Source organism: Harpegnathos saltator, unplaced genomic scaffold, assembly GCF_003227715.2.
Source record: "Harpegnathos saltator strain DR-91 unplaced genomic scaffold, Hsal_v8.6 scaffold17, whole genome shotgun sequence".
In the NCBI taxonomy this organism is placed as follows: domain Eukaryota; kingdom Metazoa; phylum Arthropoda; class Insecta; order Hymenoptera; family Formicidae; genus Harpegnathos; species Harpegnathos saltator.
In genome coordinates, this window is record NW_020229950.1 from 90,580 (window position 1) to 106,386 (window position 15,807).

The 15,807-nt window shown below is 35.1% G+C and overlaps 1 protein-coding gene across 4 annotated transcripts; it reads right to left on the bottom strand.

The window, feature by feature from the left end:
* Positions 1–678: 678 nt before the first annotated feature.
* Vha100-1 (V-type ATPase subunit a family protein Vha100-1) lies at positions 679–14,591 on the bottom strand. Of its 4 annotated transcripts, none has more exons than XM_011146877.3 (8): positions 14,298–14,591; positions 13,646–13,951; positions 5,619–5,719; positions 3,843–3,969; positions 3,420–3,596; positions 3,047–3,259; positions 1,567–2,954; positions 679–1,234 (listed from the first exon to the last, which is right to left on the bottom strand). In XM_011146877.3, the coding sequence occupies exons 1-8, from the start codon at positions 14,412–14,414 to the stop codon at positions 1,132–1,134; spliced, it is 2,532 nt and encodes an 843-aa protein (XP_011145179.1). In that variant the 5' UTR covers positions 14,415–14,591; the 3' UTR covers positions 679–1,131. The 4 variants fall into 4 exon arrangements, with proteins under 4 accessions (XP_011145179.1, XP_011145187.1, XP_011145169.1 ...); XM_011146885.3 differs by lacking the exon at positions 5,619–5,719 and adding an exon at positions 10,334–10,419; XM_011146867.3 differs by lacking the exon at positions 5,619–5,719 and adding an exon at positions 10,334–10,446.
* Between the last annotated feature and the right edge of the window lie 1,216 nt (positions 14,592–15,807).

Below are 15,807 nucleotides of genomic sequence, written 5' to 3' on the forward strand. Positions count from 1 at the left end.
AGGAGAGTCCAAACTGGAAAAGGAAACTGGAAAAGGAAAGCGGTGGATGTAATAATCAGCAGTGATAATACGGAAAAAGTAATATGAATTATTTTAGATTATTTACGATGACGGATCATTCCAAATATATGTAATTATAGTTGTAATATCGTTTGGGAAGCAAATTAAAAAAATTTCTCAATAATGACTTATGATGTTCTGCGCGAAGTTGCAATTGACATGAACGTTGAGACAATTGAATCCTCTTCGAGATATTTTAGACTATGCGTGACTTTCAGACTAATTTCTTTTCTACTTTTTATCATTTATACAAAATCCCGTTGGGATAATTTTCTACAGATCTGAAATCATAACTTCTTTCATATATGAAAGAAATCCAGTCTCCTGAATATAAACGTTTCTTCATTATGAAGCACAAAATATTTATATTACAAATTAAACTATTTCCTGAGATAATAATCATTGGCTGCTTAGTAAGTCTTGTTGGAAAATTGTTTCCAAACATTCTTGTAACTTCATATTTTAGTTTGATTTAATACGCTATTGGACTGAACATCAAACAGCCGTATTTTTTTTTTGCTAAAAGGAATATGAGTACGGATGCTTGGAAGAGGTCTCTGGAATCTTAAAATTGTATTTCAAGCGGAATTAGCCTCGGCTAATTTATGAATAATCAAGTTTTTCTTCAATTTGCCACATTCTTTATTATGCACAGACAGACGGAACAACATCAATCGACTGTCGCTTTCGTAACGTATATATGTTTTCAGATCTACGGATTCTACAGTGTGCGGAGTAAATTTCGCACCGCTCGAATAACACTTTTTAAAGTTGTGAGATTTGTATATTAAATAATAGAGACAAATAAACAATCAACGTTTCATACCAATTTAATGGTAATAAGAACAAAAATATATCAATGGCGAATATAACTCTGCACTTGGACAGATCATAATGATCGAATTAATACACTACATACATATATATATATATATATATGTTCATCAAAAAGAGATGTCTTATTCAGTTATTCATAACTGACTTGTTTAAAGGAGTAACTATCGAATTTATGACCTCGTCAAGCTTCTACTGGTAATCAGCGACGATCGTCAATTAACGTCTATTATTAAATTAATCTTCAGTAGTAGCCTGCGCAGCGTCTAGAATAATCTCGAAGGAGAACGGCTGGAAGCTGTAGCCCAAACCAGCGTAAAACTTGCTCTGGAATTCTACCCTGCAAGATATAGAACAAAAATTAGAAATAAAATTTTTTGATTCGTGAATATAATTATTATAATCAATATGTTTATACAATATATAAATTAAGTAATTATTAAAACTACTAAGATTTACCAATTTAACAATTACATTTATTTATATACACCACAAAAAGTAGGGAAAAACCCGAATTTAACAAAAAAGGCAAAGTATTACACCAATTTTTCGATTTTTGAGACCAATTTCTTCAAAAAGAGGATCGTGTGAAAGAAGATGAAAGAAAGAAGAAGGAAAACGAATCTTTAAGACTATGTACAATAGCATACTTCTTCCTAGTTATAATCTTACCAATGCAAACGTAGCGTATGCAAGAACGCGGAGAGACCCTCCATGAGTACAAGAATGCCCACGGTGAGCACTGCCCAGAAGGCGAAGACAACATAAAGGATAATACCGCCGTCCCAGCCCTCTCTTGCCAGGCCGTTTCTCATCACCATGATCCACAGGACCTCGGACAGCTGGGCGTGGGCCAAAGACAAGGCCCAAAGACGCAAATAGGACGCGGTGTGCGACACGCTGCCGAGAACATATTCGATGGTATGAATACCTTGGTGAATAAATACTTCCATCATATCTTCCTCTTCCTCCTTATGGCCAGCGCCGCCACCAGCTTGAGTAACGCCACCGGATGCCTGCAAGGCTCCCATACCGCCTTCCACATCGCCGTTCTCGGCACCGTGGTTGTTGAGCTGATAATGCTGCTTCTTACGACTGCGCATCATCATGATTGGCTTTGCCAACAGCATCCACGGTACGCAGAGCAAAGCCAAGATTACCAGAAACTTCTGTAGGCCGCCCTGACCGCCGTACATATAGGGATCGCAATTGCCGACTTTAGTAGCGGGCTTGAAGAGGACCATGTTGATGAAGGTGATGAGGACTGAAGGCGCGCAGCCCGGACTAGATGCCAGCTCGTTCTTCGGCCCGTATTTGATCCACTTGATGAACATGAGCAACACCATGTAGAAGAAGAGCAGAATGAGAAAGATCACCTGGGGTATGAACTCGCAGATAATGTTGATGCGTTTCTTGAAGTACATGTGATTCCACAGGCCGACCATCACACCAAACAGCATGTGCAACACGCCAAAGATAATGGAGATCTTCATCTTGTATGAGTTTAGGAAGATGATTTTGTTCTCAGCTAACTGCCATACAGGATCCATGCCGAACGGATACGGATAGTCGATGTAATCATCCGTACTCGGATTCAGCTGTAGTTCCTTGTTGGTCGCTATGGTGCTACGATTGTAATTCACGACCCAGTTGGAGCCGAAAATGTTGAGCGACTTGGAGAACACGTCGTTGTAAATGAGACCAGTATACATGGAGAATATACCCATGAGGAAGATGATATAACGGCCGGCAAAGAAAATATTCCAGATCTCGTTGTCGCTCTTCTTGGCCGCTAACGGCTTCTCCTTCAGTACCATCCAGCCACCAAACAAAAACATAATGAGACCATGGCCGCTGTCGCCAAACATTATCGCGAACAGAAATGGGAACGTGATGATGGTATAAGGTGCAGGATTCATCTCGCGATAAGAGGCGACTCCGTAAGCGTCGATCAATGCCTGAAAGCCTTTCGTGAACTTATTCGTGCGGTTGTACGTCGGCGGATCTTCGAACGTTTCCATACGATTTAGAATGGGAGGTACGGAACTTCCACTGCGCTCCTGAGAACAAAGACACAGAAGACATGAACCTTTTATTCAACAATAGGATGATCAAGAAAATAGCGAAAAATAAATCTGTAAATATAAATTACCGTTCCCCGTCTCAGAGCCAATTGGATAGTCTCGATGTCCAAAACAGGTACCCAACACTCAGCAATCAGGCACTTCTGAGTGACATCCAAATTGAAAAGATTCAAAGTATGATAGATTGCCTTGATCTTGCGAACCTTGACGAACCAGTTTTTTATATTCTTTGCAGCAGCTACGAGAACACGATGACGATGGTCCTGCGTCTGTCCTAAGACCTGAGAGAGAAGACTATCTATTTTATATCAAGTTTTTTTCCTAATAACAAAAGAATTTGACGTGAGAAGGGTTTTCAATAATACATAAAAATATTTAATAATATTAAAATAATGATATGAACGTATCATAAGATTGTAGCGAAATATAGCATGATCTTACAGTGTTCAAGTCTTCGATGCGTGTCATAACGCCCATGGCCATCTCCCTGCGATCAGCCGGTGCTTCCGGGCAGGGATACAAAGTCGCCCTGAAACCTTCGCAGATCTTTTTCACGCGAGTTTTCAGCTGATCACCTTGGAAGAAAATGATGAAGACCGACTTGTACACCTGGTCTCCCTGAATCAGTTATTGACAATCATAGTGATACTAATTCCAAACTGCTGTACAATTCCAATTTCGCAGAGATTCTCGTGTGTGACTTAAATCCTTGATTGTACAAAATTTATCCACACGTATTCACGGTTGAAATATGAAATCACGAAACTATATCGTGTTCTACTTCCATCAAAGCCTTCGATTAAGTCGCACACGTTTCCGTTTTCAGGATTCCCTAGATTTTACATCATCGCTGCGACTACTCACCGTCGAAGGATCTTCCAAGGGAGTCTCGATCTCCGCCTGACGCAGAAAGACATTTCCACGGCACGCACGCCACAACATGCGCTCGAACGCAGGGATACGTTCCCTCAGAATAACTCCCGCGACGAAACTACTCGCGTGACGACATAAAACCTCATATTAATGTACAATAATGGCAAACTGTAGTTGGATACCTAGGGTGTCTACCGGCAGTAGTGTGTGCGTTAACGCAAACTAAATTGTGAGACTCTTCACGATCACGATCACGATTATTATCCTTGCGGTGATTCAAGTAAAGCATCGTGGTGATCGACAAAGTAGCGAAGCTTTCAATCTGTATCGGTTAACGACTCGTGCGGATTTGCCGTGGGATAGCTAGCCAATTGGGAAATGATGATTTCTGTAGCCATGGTCCTTCTCTTTCTTTCATTTTCTTTCCTCTTTTTACATACCTCGGAGGACTTCTGTCAATGATCCTATGGATCCTTGAGACACTCTTTCAACAACAAACTCCAACAAACACCATACTGTGTCACAAGAACAAACCGGGCTTTGTCGGGTTGTGTATCATCGTATGTTGGATTCATGTCCGAATCGTAATTATGCAAAGTGCCACGGGATTTGCCTTGTCGATACGTTTTTATCAATTCGTTGTATACCGAATCGCATGTTTCGTTATGACTGTTAATTTTATTACTCTTTTTAATTTGGAACATTATGAAAAATTTTTTTTGGAAAATAAACGACATTTACTTATCATTTCAACAATGTTCGTCGAATTATTACCAAATAATATTCTACTATCGATATATATTATACAATAGGAAATTTTATTTCAATCTCAGATACATTATTCACAATTATAAATAACAAACGTACAAAAAAAGATATGAAAATTTCATATACAACAATTTGATAAATTGTTTACTGCGTATATGGATAACACTTGCGATAAGCTCTTATCAACTTTTATATTGTGTGTTTAGTGCATTAAGTCTCGGAATCTCTAGATTCGTAGGTCGAGATATCAGGATTCTTTATAGACTCCTCAATATATCACGTTTCACACTGTCCATTTCTCAATCCCATATATAATAGTGTACACAAAACAGCCACATTTAAGATCAAACGTGGTGTGGATGTGTAAACTTTTGAATTTTAAATCTAATGTTCCAAAGTATTGAGTTCTTTGAAGCTTTCTTTTCCCAAAACTCGAGGTTTCCCAAACTTCGAGTCTTTAAAAATTCGAAGTACTAGAAATCCAAAGTTTCAAAGATCTAGGATTCTAAGGAACTAAAATACCGAAGGGCGTAAAATTCCAAGTATCCGAAGTGTTGAAAGTGCCAAAGTGCCGAGAGTACCAAAATATCCGAAGGTCTAACGTCGCAAAAATTTACAATTATTATAGTAGAAGACAAGGTCCTGTCAAAATTTGAAGTTTCCAGTTCTGCAATTTAGAAAAAAAAAAAAATTGAAAAATTAGAAATTCTCAAGATTCACTCAAGAACAGAAAACTATTAGGCAACGTAGCTTCTCTCGAAGTTTTAAGTTTCTCAAACGTAGTTTATGTTAGATCAAGGCACTGAAAAGATCTGGAACATCAGCGATCTATGATTAAAAAGGACCTGAATTTGCTCGGTTCTTCAGGCCCTCAGATTCCTTCTGAACTGAGAAATGATCAACGGCCTCGTGGACTTTCTCATCATGGAACTCTTTCGATCCTTCGGATTCCTGGGACCTTGCACAACAGGAAGGAACTAGTGTAATGGGAGTACGTACCCCAACTGGACAGGACCAAGGGCGGACTGGCGAGCGATATTATCATCGCTAATCAACGCGCGTGTCATGGACTCGGTGGGGTTCAAGCCCGCGTGCTCTTGCTGACGACACAACAGACAAGACACAACCACATTAGCCACACTAGACACGACCACAATGCTCCAACAACTTTGTCCTCTTGTTTGCACTCTCGGATTTTGCCTTTCGTTTCGTTATTTTCAGGCTATTGGGGAGAACTTGAAATATCTCACAACATTTTACATTTGGGATAGTTGCGACATCGCATTGTTTTCCATATATTAAATAGCACACATGTGTGAATGTGATATAGTAGTAGTAATAGTAGTAGTAAATAAAAAAAATAGAATTGGTTACCACTGAACTTAAATGATTGATTACTAATATTTTAAATCTCCAAAACTGTCTGGAATGGTTTATTTTCTTAAATCTTCTTGATTTCTTTACTTTCTCAATTGTCCTCTTTAATTTTATATTTCAGTCTTAAGATCTTAAAATGAAGTTTAAAATCTTTTTTGCAAAATAAAGATTAAAAGACAATTTAAACGCAATTTATAGCACTGAGACATTTCAAGTTTGTTTAATTCGTTGTATTAAATATGAATTGCCAGACTGTAAGTATATGTGTGATAACGATAATAAAATTTAAATAAACGTTGAGCGAAAATTAGCGGCGAATTAACGGCACAACTGAGATTAATATTTATACAATTTAAATTCTCTAACGTTCGTTATGATATATATAAACAAATATTTTCCTAAAATGTAAAATAAAATAAAAAGACAATTTCCATGTAAGAAAAAGAATTTTATAATTATACTATTATAATACAGATTAAAATGACAAAAATAAAATATATGAATTATACGAAATTGCAATTTTTTTTTAATTCTTACTAATTGTAAATGATTGTGCCTAAGAGATTTTGAACGATAACGAAACCGCACTTGATTGTTAAAATAGACCAAAGAGATATACGGCAATTCTTATTTATCGAAAAATCTGAAAAGATTTTATAAGCCATTATTATCTCGTCCGGTAAGTTGTCAATACAACAGTAAAGGTTTGCTCGAAAGGATATTTGATCGGAGGATCATACCAGAATTTTCTTTCGACAATATTTCTAGTCGATTGGAAGTTGATGGGATTAAGATCATCATTGGCAGATGATGCGAAATAAAAAATAGGCAACTTATTTAAGTGAAGCGCGACGCAAGCCAAGCTGTTAGATCGTTAAAGGAGTTTTTTCTTGTCTCTCTGTTCCTTTTCTTCCTTAAGATTAAAGAATTTCCAACTTTTAAACTCTATTCCGGTCTCTATTTTTTAAGTCTCTTATTCCGTCGAATTTCCAAGACCTGAGGAAAAAGAATCGATGGATCCTAAAATAAAGTCCAATGTACAATCTTTAACGATCCAATAATCCACATTGATCCTGATTAATATAACGAAGGATAAAAACGAGTGCGAGAGCATGCGAGCAAGCGGCACACTTAAAAAAAAACACATATAGACAATCCTTTGTTAAGGAGGAAGGACATTGTTATACATACCCATGGCCACACCATCATCATTTATTGTTATTTACAACGTTCTGTCACTACTAGTGAGAATTATTGCAACAATTTTGTCGCGCGAGTGTCGAACTAGAAAGCGAGTGGATCTCGATCATTTTCGTCGTCGATCAAACGTAATCGATACAGTTTGAATTTCTCTGCTCGGACGGTGTTAAAAACAGGTGATGTCAAACTGTATCAACTGTTATTAGTCGGCGCAATTGTTCGCCGATTTTTACTCTTTCTCTCTTTCCATTTACCCATTTGCTTTATCTCTAGAATATTGTGTATTGCGACAGAAAGTGGGTGACAGCCTAGTTTTTGCACAATCGATCAGTGAACGTCGGACAGTTATTTGTGAAAGCAAACAGTCGCGTTTGTCTTTAAAGAGCATACCTCGATTGCTGAAGCATTTCTGAAGACGAAGGAATAATGAACCTAAGAATTAACTTCTGGTGGGAACAAATTCAGGAAGGATGAGATGAACACGCTAGAAGCACTGTGAAAATAATATGAAGATGACCATTTGGAAGATTGGATGGAAGACAGGTTTTCAATTAAATTTGAAGACATAGTCTCAAAGATTGAAAACAGCACGAGATATAAGGATTTCAGAATCTGGGAGCAGATGAGGATCTATATTTTAAAAGACTTAACGAAATAAGGAGATGCGGGACAGAAAATTTAGGACTTTGAGAATCCAATATGCTGAAACAACAAGAGTAAAACGAGCTTGGAAATCTGAGCATTGATATGGTCATAAATGAAAAATCTAAAAATACGAAGGCTTAAGTTTCTCTCGACTAAACGAGATATTAAGAAGAGAAAGAACTCTTATCGCGCGATAAAGAGATGGATATCTTCGAAGTGGTCTTAAAGAGGAATGCTCCAGCAACACAGGGTGCGGCTCTGGTCTTTGAGCGATGGATTCTTGGAAACACAGGTAACAACATCGAGGCAAACAGTTTTGCAAACAGATTCGCAAATAACGGTTGATAACAGCTTGCCTGAGCGGACTCCTATAATGTGCTCCTACGGTGTCTGCCGCAGTGTACAGGTGCTGTAACCATAGAATACACTGACGTAGGGTGCCTCTACATAATGGGGGTCTAGCCTTCGACGTACCGGCTATGAAATATATGGGTTGTCGCAAGGAAACAAAGGACTTTTTTCGAAAATTCAATGAAGTATTCCTGAACTAATTTCTGAATTTAATCAATCTCTCATCTGAACATCTTATATCCGCACAAAGAGCTTTACGTTGAGCACACTTTCGATTGATCTCGGAACCGAACTTCTAACACTCGGGAGCGATTAGGGTAATTGTGACTCTGCGATATTTTCTTTTACGATAAATCTTATCACAATATCAAGTGCTTATTTTTATAAAAATATTTTGTAATTGATTGCACAATCTATTAATAGTGTTACTATATTCTCTTATATGATATAGCAACAGTACTTAATATAATTAATTACAAAATAATCATTGTTAATAAATTTGAAAATATAGCATTTCTCCTGTTCGAACCTACTTTTATTACATTTGTTTATGTTTCTGTGCAAAGATATTTTTCATTCCATTAAAAAATCCGAATGAACCGGGAGTAAAAGAATCGTTCAATCTATTAAAATAAAAAGAAATCTTTTCTCCAAATATTTTAATTCTTAGGCACATTAGAGACTTAAAAATTAAAAATTTTTGAATGTAATTTTTCAACAATTTAAAATCTTTTCCGCGTTACTAAATATGCAAGTATAAATTTTTCAGAATAATCCCATTTTTTAAATATAGTTTAATTTTGTTTTGTAGTTTATCGTGTTTTAACAGTACAAAATTTATATAAAAAGAGACTTATATTTTAAATATAATAGAAACTTGTATTACAAATGTAATAAATATCGTGTTAAAAGTGTCCGATTTCCTTTCATTTTCATGCATATCTTTATCATACTCCAAGGTTGCGTTCGAGAGTACATATAAGAATATTCGCCGGATAGTTTCGTTTATTTGGCTGCACATTTCCTGACATTATGTATATAATTCTCGGATTACCAATCAATAAAACAATTCATTCGATATTTTATTTTATCTGAGTAACACATGAAGAACTATAAAATATGTTTAAAAATATTAAGATATAAAAGATATATGTGAAAATAATAATAGCCCATGACAATATAAAAGCTGCATAAAAATAGCAAGAGAAAAAATCAAAATATTCAGTAAAAATGATCGGATTCATGTCAATAATCTTAGTAATCCAAGAATCATTAGTGACCGAGCACCATTGCAAGGTGTAGCAGTGCATCGGGTGCAAATCTGCAACACAAACTATGGGCATGCGACGATGTATTGAGCATGATTCTCGGTCACGTAGAGATTGAAATGCAGAGCGTGGAGATCCGGAATTGTAGAATTAAATTAAATCAGATCAGGAGTCTAAATATCTTAGTGAAATCTGGGAAAAATCCAGAAAAAAACAAGAAGTTACCAAATATATGTTAAGAGATGAATATATATTCAATAATAATATAAATCCAAGTTATAGAAAGATGCTAGAGATACACTGAAAAATCCAAAAGTTTTAAATTTTTAAAGGCTATAAAATTATAATTAACTTTTATTGCGATAATAATATTGAAACTTTCTGAAACTAACATCGAAAGACACAAGAGAATGTTTGACAAAAAATATTTTAGAAGTAAAATTGTACTAAGAGTAAAATATAAATATACAATATTTTAATTCAAGTAGATATGTCATAGAAGTACACATCTAAGATTTTATACATTTTCTTTAAACTATATATTCATTAGCAAATATGGAATCTAAAAGCTTTCTACATCAAACTAAATTTTTCAGAAAATATATTAATTGAAATTCTCCAATTCAAAGAATTGGACAAATTTGAATTTTAACAAAATCGAAATCTTCAACTTATAGATTGAAGCATTGATATCCGCACTTTTTTTCTTTCTCTTGTTTTTGTATTTCTTTTTGTAAACTTGTGATTTATATCTATCCGAATTGAATTACACATTCCTTGGGATTAACTAATAAAATTACTCTTTTACTTTCGGAAAATCTTCGAGAGTCGCCACGCTTTGCATTAATTGGACGTACGCCACACATTAATTACCCGAGCTTAAGAGCCTGGCCGCCGGCGCGGAGGCCCTCCTCACCCAACAGAGTAACTTGTTCTTCCTCACGGCTGGGATCTGCCATCTGCGACACGACACCTCCATGCTCAGCCTGGCAACAGACACAGGTCACCCCTCTTTCGCCCTATCTCCCGTTCCACTCGTTCATTCCAGACTCTTTTACTTTCGGTTTCGAAATTTTCTCCAACTCACCGGACTCGCCGAAGAAGAAGAAATTGTCTCTTCTTGAACTCGCGACAATAATTCTTTTAATGTCTGAACTACGTATAAGCCTAAATTCGTGATGCTTAACGCTAATATTAAGAGAATAAAGAAACAAGGAAAACTTTATTCTTTGAATCTCAAATTTGTAGGATGTAAATATTGTCTCAAAAAGATCAAAAATCGAATTATTAATATCAAAACGTAAAATTCAAAATGAAGTACTTATTTGTGCATAAACATCACGAATAATATAACATTCATGCAAATTTAATCCTTCCGAATCTATAAAAATGATAGTTAAAATATCGCTACTGACTATTAATACACAGCGCAATTCTATCCTATCTATGTATAATACATTAAGAACTATGATGAATTAATAATATAGAGAGAGAAAACATTATATATTGCATATAAATATATAATTTTGCTACACATGCTACATGCGAACAATTTCGTTCATTAATTCAATAAAGGCCATAATTATTTTTGAGTGTATCCACTCCAAATGTATTCCTTCAAACTATATCCAACTCTTTAATCGTACATATTTAAAGTTTATTCAACAAAAAAAACCAAAATATTTCTAATTATAATTTTTATTTATTTTCCAGGAATTTATCTATATTTGCAACATTTTACATATGGTTTTCACATACAGACTTTAGTAACAACAGTTTTAGTGTAATAATTAATTATGTTATATTAGAAATAATAAAACTAAAAACTTGGAATGTTTTAAATCATTGAACATGCTTCATACAAATATAAATTAAAAAACGTAGCAATGGCCTTTAAAGAATTAGTGTACAACGCATATTTTTCTAAGTAATTTTTAACATATTTACGTAAGATTGTAAACGTTAGTACAACTCATGCACATTGCTATTAATTGATCATTATTACCAATTGCAAGGCTTCATGCTTTTTATCGCACCCACAACTAGCTGTATGAGACTCTGCTATGATTTTAATGATCTTATGATGATCTTATAATGTTACATTACTTCCGATAATAATAAGATTATGTCTTATTTTCTTGCTACATCTATTATTTCACAAAACATTGATATTATTATTAATTTTTACTGGTCTCGACTGTTATTTGCTTGTAAAACTTCGGTGTCCCGATACATTTAAATTTCAATAGTTACTACTAATAAGAGAATTATTGCTAAATTATTTTATATTAAATTATTATATATATATTGTTCATTTGCATGTATCTGTTAAATAAATCAATTGCAATTCATATTCCCAAACATGCATGTTTTTCAAAAATTACGATACATATATATATATATATATATATTCATTACTTATTTATGCAAAAGGGAGAAAGTAAAATGATTAAGTGGAAAAAAGTGGGAGGAATAGATATTAACGAAAAAGAGAGATAACTCCCATATTAATACAAGATGAGTTTTTACAATAGTGGAAAATTAAACAATAAAATATAGAAATGTTTAATATTACTCTACAATATTTAGGCTATCAAATATTAAACAACTATAATAAAATGGAACTATTTCCCAAGGAATGTTTTCGCTACACATCTATATATTCTGAACAGTCGGATAATTATCATAATTTCTTGTCTATTAGTAAAACAACGAGATCTGCATTTATAGATAGGAAGATCATATTACAAAAGACTTAAGGCTGTATCTCGTCGTTTTATCGATGTACCAGCAGACTCAAAAGAAACTGAACACATTCAAAGACTAATTTGATTCTCAATTCATGTGCAGGAATGGGAGACACTGTCAATGCAAAGGGTACGACAATTACTGGTAATAATAAACATTGTGATCTCTCAAAAAAAACTCTTCGATGTTAATCACAATGTATAGTAACATTAACAATACAATTTTGAAGTCATAATACTGAACTTGTACGAAAACCGCGGCCGGATCGGACAATTGTTAAGGGACGTAAAGGGAGATAGGGCGCAGCGAGTGACTTGTGTCCTTTGCGATACTGACTTTTGGTTAGTTGGCAACACTAACACATTAATAATCCTAAAATCACTCAACATTATGATTAGTAACACACAATAAGAACATTCGATGCCTGACAGCTCATCGGAATGGAAATCTAGACTGTCAGCCTGTCAGACAGTCTCATCTTGTTCTCCTCTAAGTAGCTCCACTGCATTCGCTTAGACTTGCATAAGCGCGCGAAGAGACAGGACCTCCAGATATATCTAATTCGCACAATCTCCAGCCTTTCATGCATCAGAGAAAATCCAGCAGCTCGCAAACTCACTTCTGTCTCTTTCTCTCTTTTTTCCCTTCTAGCTCAATTAACGTTATCTTTTGACTCAATTAACAATACAATTTTCCCGCTATAAGAGACTGTAGAATTGTCACCTCAACGGGATTTTGTAAAATTTTCTCCATATTTTTTAGGAGATGCGACGATTGCATTCTAATGTATTACACATTGAGAGCAAGAAAATGTATTTGTTAAGCAAGTTTATGAACAAAATCCCATTAAGGTGATAAATTTTTTTCACACTAAAGCATATATTACAACATCCAATTGCTATTTTATGGTAGGAAAATCGTTCAATTTACACGTTAATCGATTTATGGAAATGTAGGCCAAACAAATGCGAGGCTGTAAGTTACGACATTAAATTTCACAATACGATTTTTTGTACATGTTTCTTTGTATATAAATCTAATCACAGCGAACACAGCAGAATGCTTTTTGTTCAATAATATTATAAGCCAAATAAATGCGCTTTATATATAGCCAATTGGTAGAAAATAGTTCTTATATGTCCATCGACTCAGCATTCAAAATAACCAGTTGATATCTACAGGCTGTTCTATAAATCATTAAAGTTCCCTTTACAAAATCCATTTAAATAGTACAAAATATTTATCGGATTAAGGAAAAAGCCCAAATAATTTTGCAATTCTATTAACAGCTTAATAAGTAGCAATTATTATTCTCTTTTTTAGATGACAAATCCCAAAATTGTGCTTAACAATTTGCTTGAAAAAGATTTATCTGGTTCTTATGCTAGAAACCTTAAGTGGAAAATTAAAATTTCCCAACTTTAGATGGTGACTCACCTCATCAAAGAAGACTTGAGTCTTTCGTAAGATGTGCTTCAGCTCAGTCAGCTCCAAGAAATTACGTTTCAGTGCTTCCGCATTCTGATTTACTTCTCGAAGTTCATTCTCCAATTTTTCAAAGGTTGCTTCTAAGTCGATCATCTCTCGGGGCTGTGGCGCCTCTGGATTTTCACCAGTGTCCAACATCGGGATCCCATCCTTCTTGATTTCCTTCTCAAGGTAGCGCAACTTGCGTTCCATTTCATCGCAGCGACGTACTTCATTGACGAATTTACGTTGGAAGGCGTTAACGTCAGGATTTAACTGCAACGTATCAAACACATTAGCATAAGAATGACAGTCATTGACATAATAACACATATATACAATGACGCTATCATAACAATGTACAAAGTCTATTTGTGCTGCTTCTGTGTTTTTAGAGCTCTTTACTAGAGAACAGCTGCAAGATAATATATCATTATACTATACATACATATTATCGTATATATATATATACGTACGCACATATATACACATGGATCATCGTTAACTTTAACACCAATAACCGTTGTTGAAGTTACCGATACCAATGAAAAATAGCGTGAAGATCAGTATAGAATTGAAGAAATCAAAATAAAGAGAAAGTAAGGAAAACCTCGAGACTTACATCACGAAACTGTACAAGACCAAGCTCACCGAGCTCAGAAACACAGGCATAAGCAGCTTCACTTTGCAAGAACAACTGACACAAGGTCATCTCCTCACTACGGAAGAGCGAACCCATCTTCGAAGATGAGTATAATATGTCGATGATACGTTGAAACCGGTTACTCAAGGAGCATCAAAGCCAGTCCGAAGGTTACGATTCGTCGTAATACTCAACCACTCCTTCGTCCTCTTGGAACCGCCACTGTCTGGAACCGCAACCGTGGAAGTCGCAACAGCCAGACGACTATCGATCCAAACGGTCACGAGTGCGCGAGCGCAGGTCACGTGATGGTGAGCGAGGGCCACATGATTAGCTTAAAAAAGTCGAGTGACCTCGCTACACCCATCGCGACGTCGACGTCACCGTGTGGAAATACAATCGACATTAGCGCCATTGCTTGCCTCCCTGCAATTATAATGTAGAACTTTGATAAGACAAGGAAAAACAAGATAGACAAGAATAAATATTTCTCACGATAAATATACGTATAAATATATATATTTGAGTGTATGTGTGTGTATACACATATGCACATGAAAAAAGATGACATAAGCGATTTGTAAAAGCATAGATAGTGACTTGCTAGGAACAAATCGGACACATGGAATTGGTTACGTTGAATTATTAGAGATAGATTTCAAATAAATAAGTTTTATATCATACGTACTATACATAAGCGAAAAATAAGTTACATTGCACTTTTATTAATGTCTAATTGCTGCGTGTATCTCAATAACCTCAGATGGCAGAATATTCTCATATAATTCTTATATAATTGTCATTTTTCGTCTGACAATCAATGTAACGATTTTTTATCGAATGGCAGCCAATAGTAAAAAAATTATTTCAGAGCAAAAACTTTGACAGCTATAATAAAGCTACAAAAAATGCAATGAAAACAGTTATTTGTTCCAGCAAAATGATTCATACAAAAGAAGTGTAATTCGCGCGTCTTGAAGTAAGCTTGCACTAGCATCGTGTGATCTCGCAAACAGAGGGAGCTTTATATTAGCACTTTATATTTGAATATATTCAAATTTAAGGTCACATATTTACATAATTGGTATTTGATATATTGAAAGTAAAATTCATAGGTGGCGGAAATACCAAGAAGGAAGGGTTAAATATCAAATTTCCTTTTGGTACGTAGGCAATCTGAAAAGTTCTCGGCCTGATAATGAAAGAAAATTTTTTTTGCCGTGAAATATATTTTATTTTTCAATATAATCTCCTGAAACTTCAATACATTTATTCCAACGTTTTTCCAATAATTCAATACCATTATTAAAGTGTAATTCTGGAAGATCTGCAAAATATCCATCCACGGCTGCAATAGCTTCGTCATTTGATGTAAAATGCTTTCCAGCCAGGAATTTTTTCAGGTTTGGAAACAGATAATAGTCAGAGGGAGCCAAATCTGGTGAATACGCTGCATGTTCAAGCAATTCGTACTTCAAGTAATTCGTTG

Bases quoted from the DNA above. Each gene is read 5' to 3' on its own strand.
- Vha100-1 (XM_011146867.3), bottom strand. From the start codon at position 14,414: ATGGGTTCGCTCTTCCGTAGTGAGGAGATGACCTTGTGTCAGTTGTTC. The intron at 10,447-13,645 runs GTGAGTCACCAT...GTCTGTTGCCAG, and splicing joins CTCAAGTCTTCTTTGATGAG to GCTGAGCATGGAGGTGTCGT. The intron at 3,970-10,333 runs GTAATTAATGTG...TCACGCGAGTAG, and splicing joins GGCCAGGCTCTTAAGCTCGG to TTTCGTCGCGGGAGTTATTC.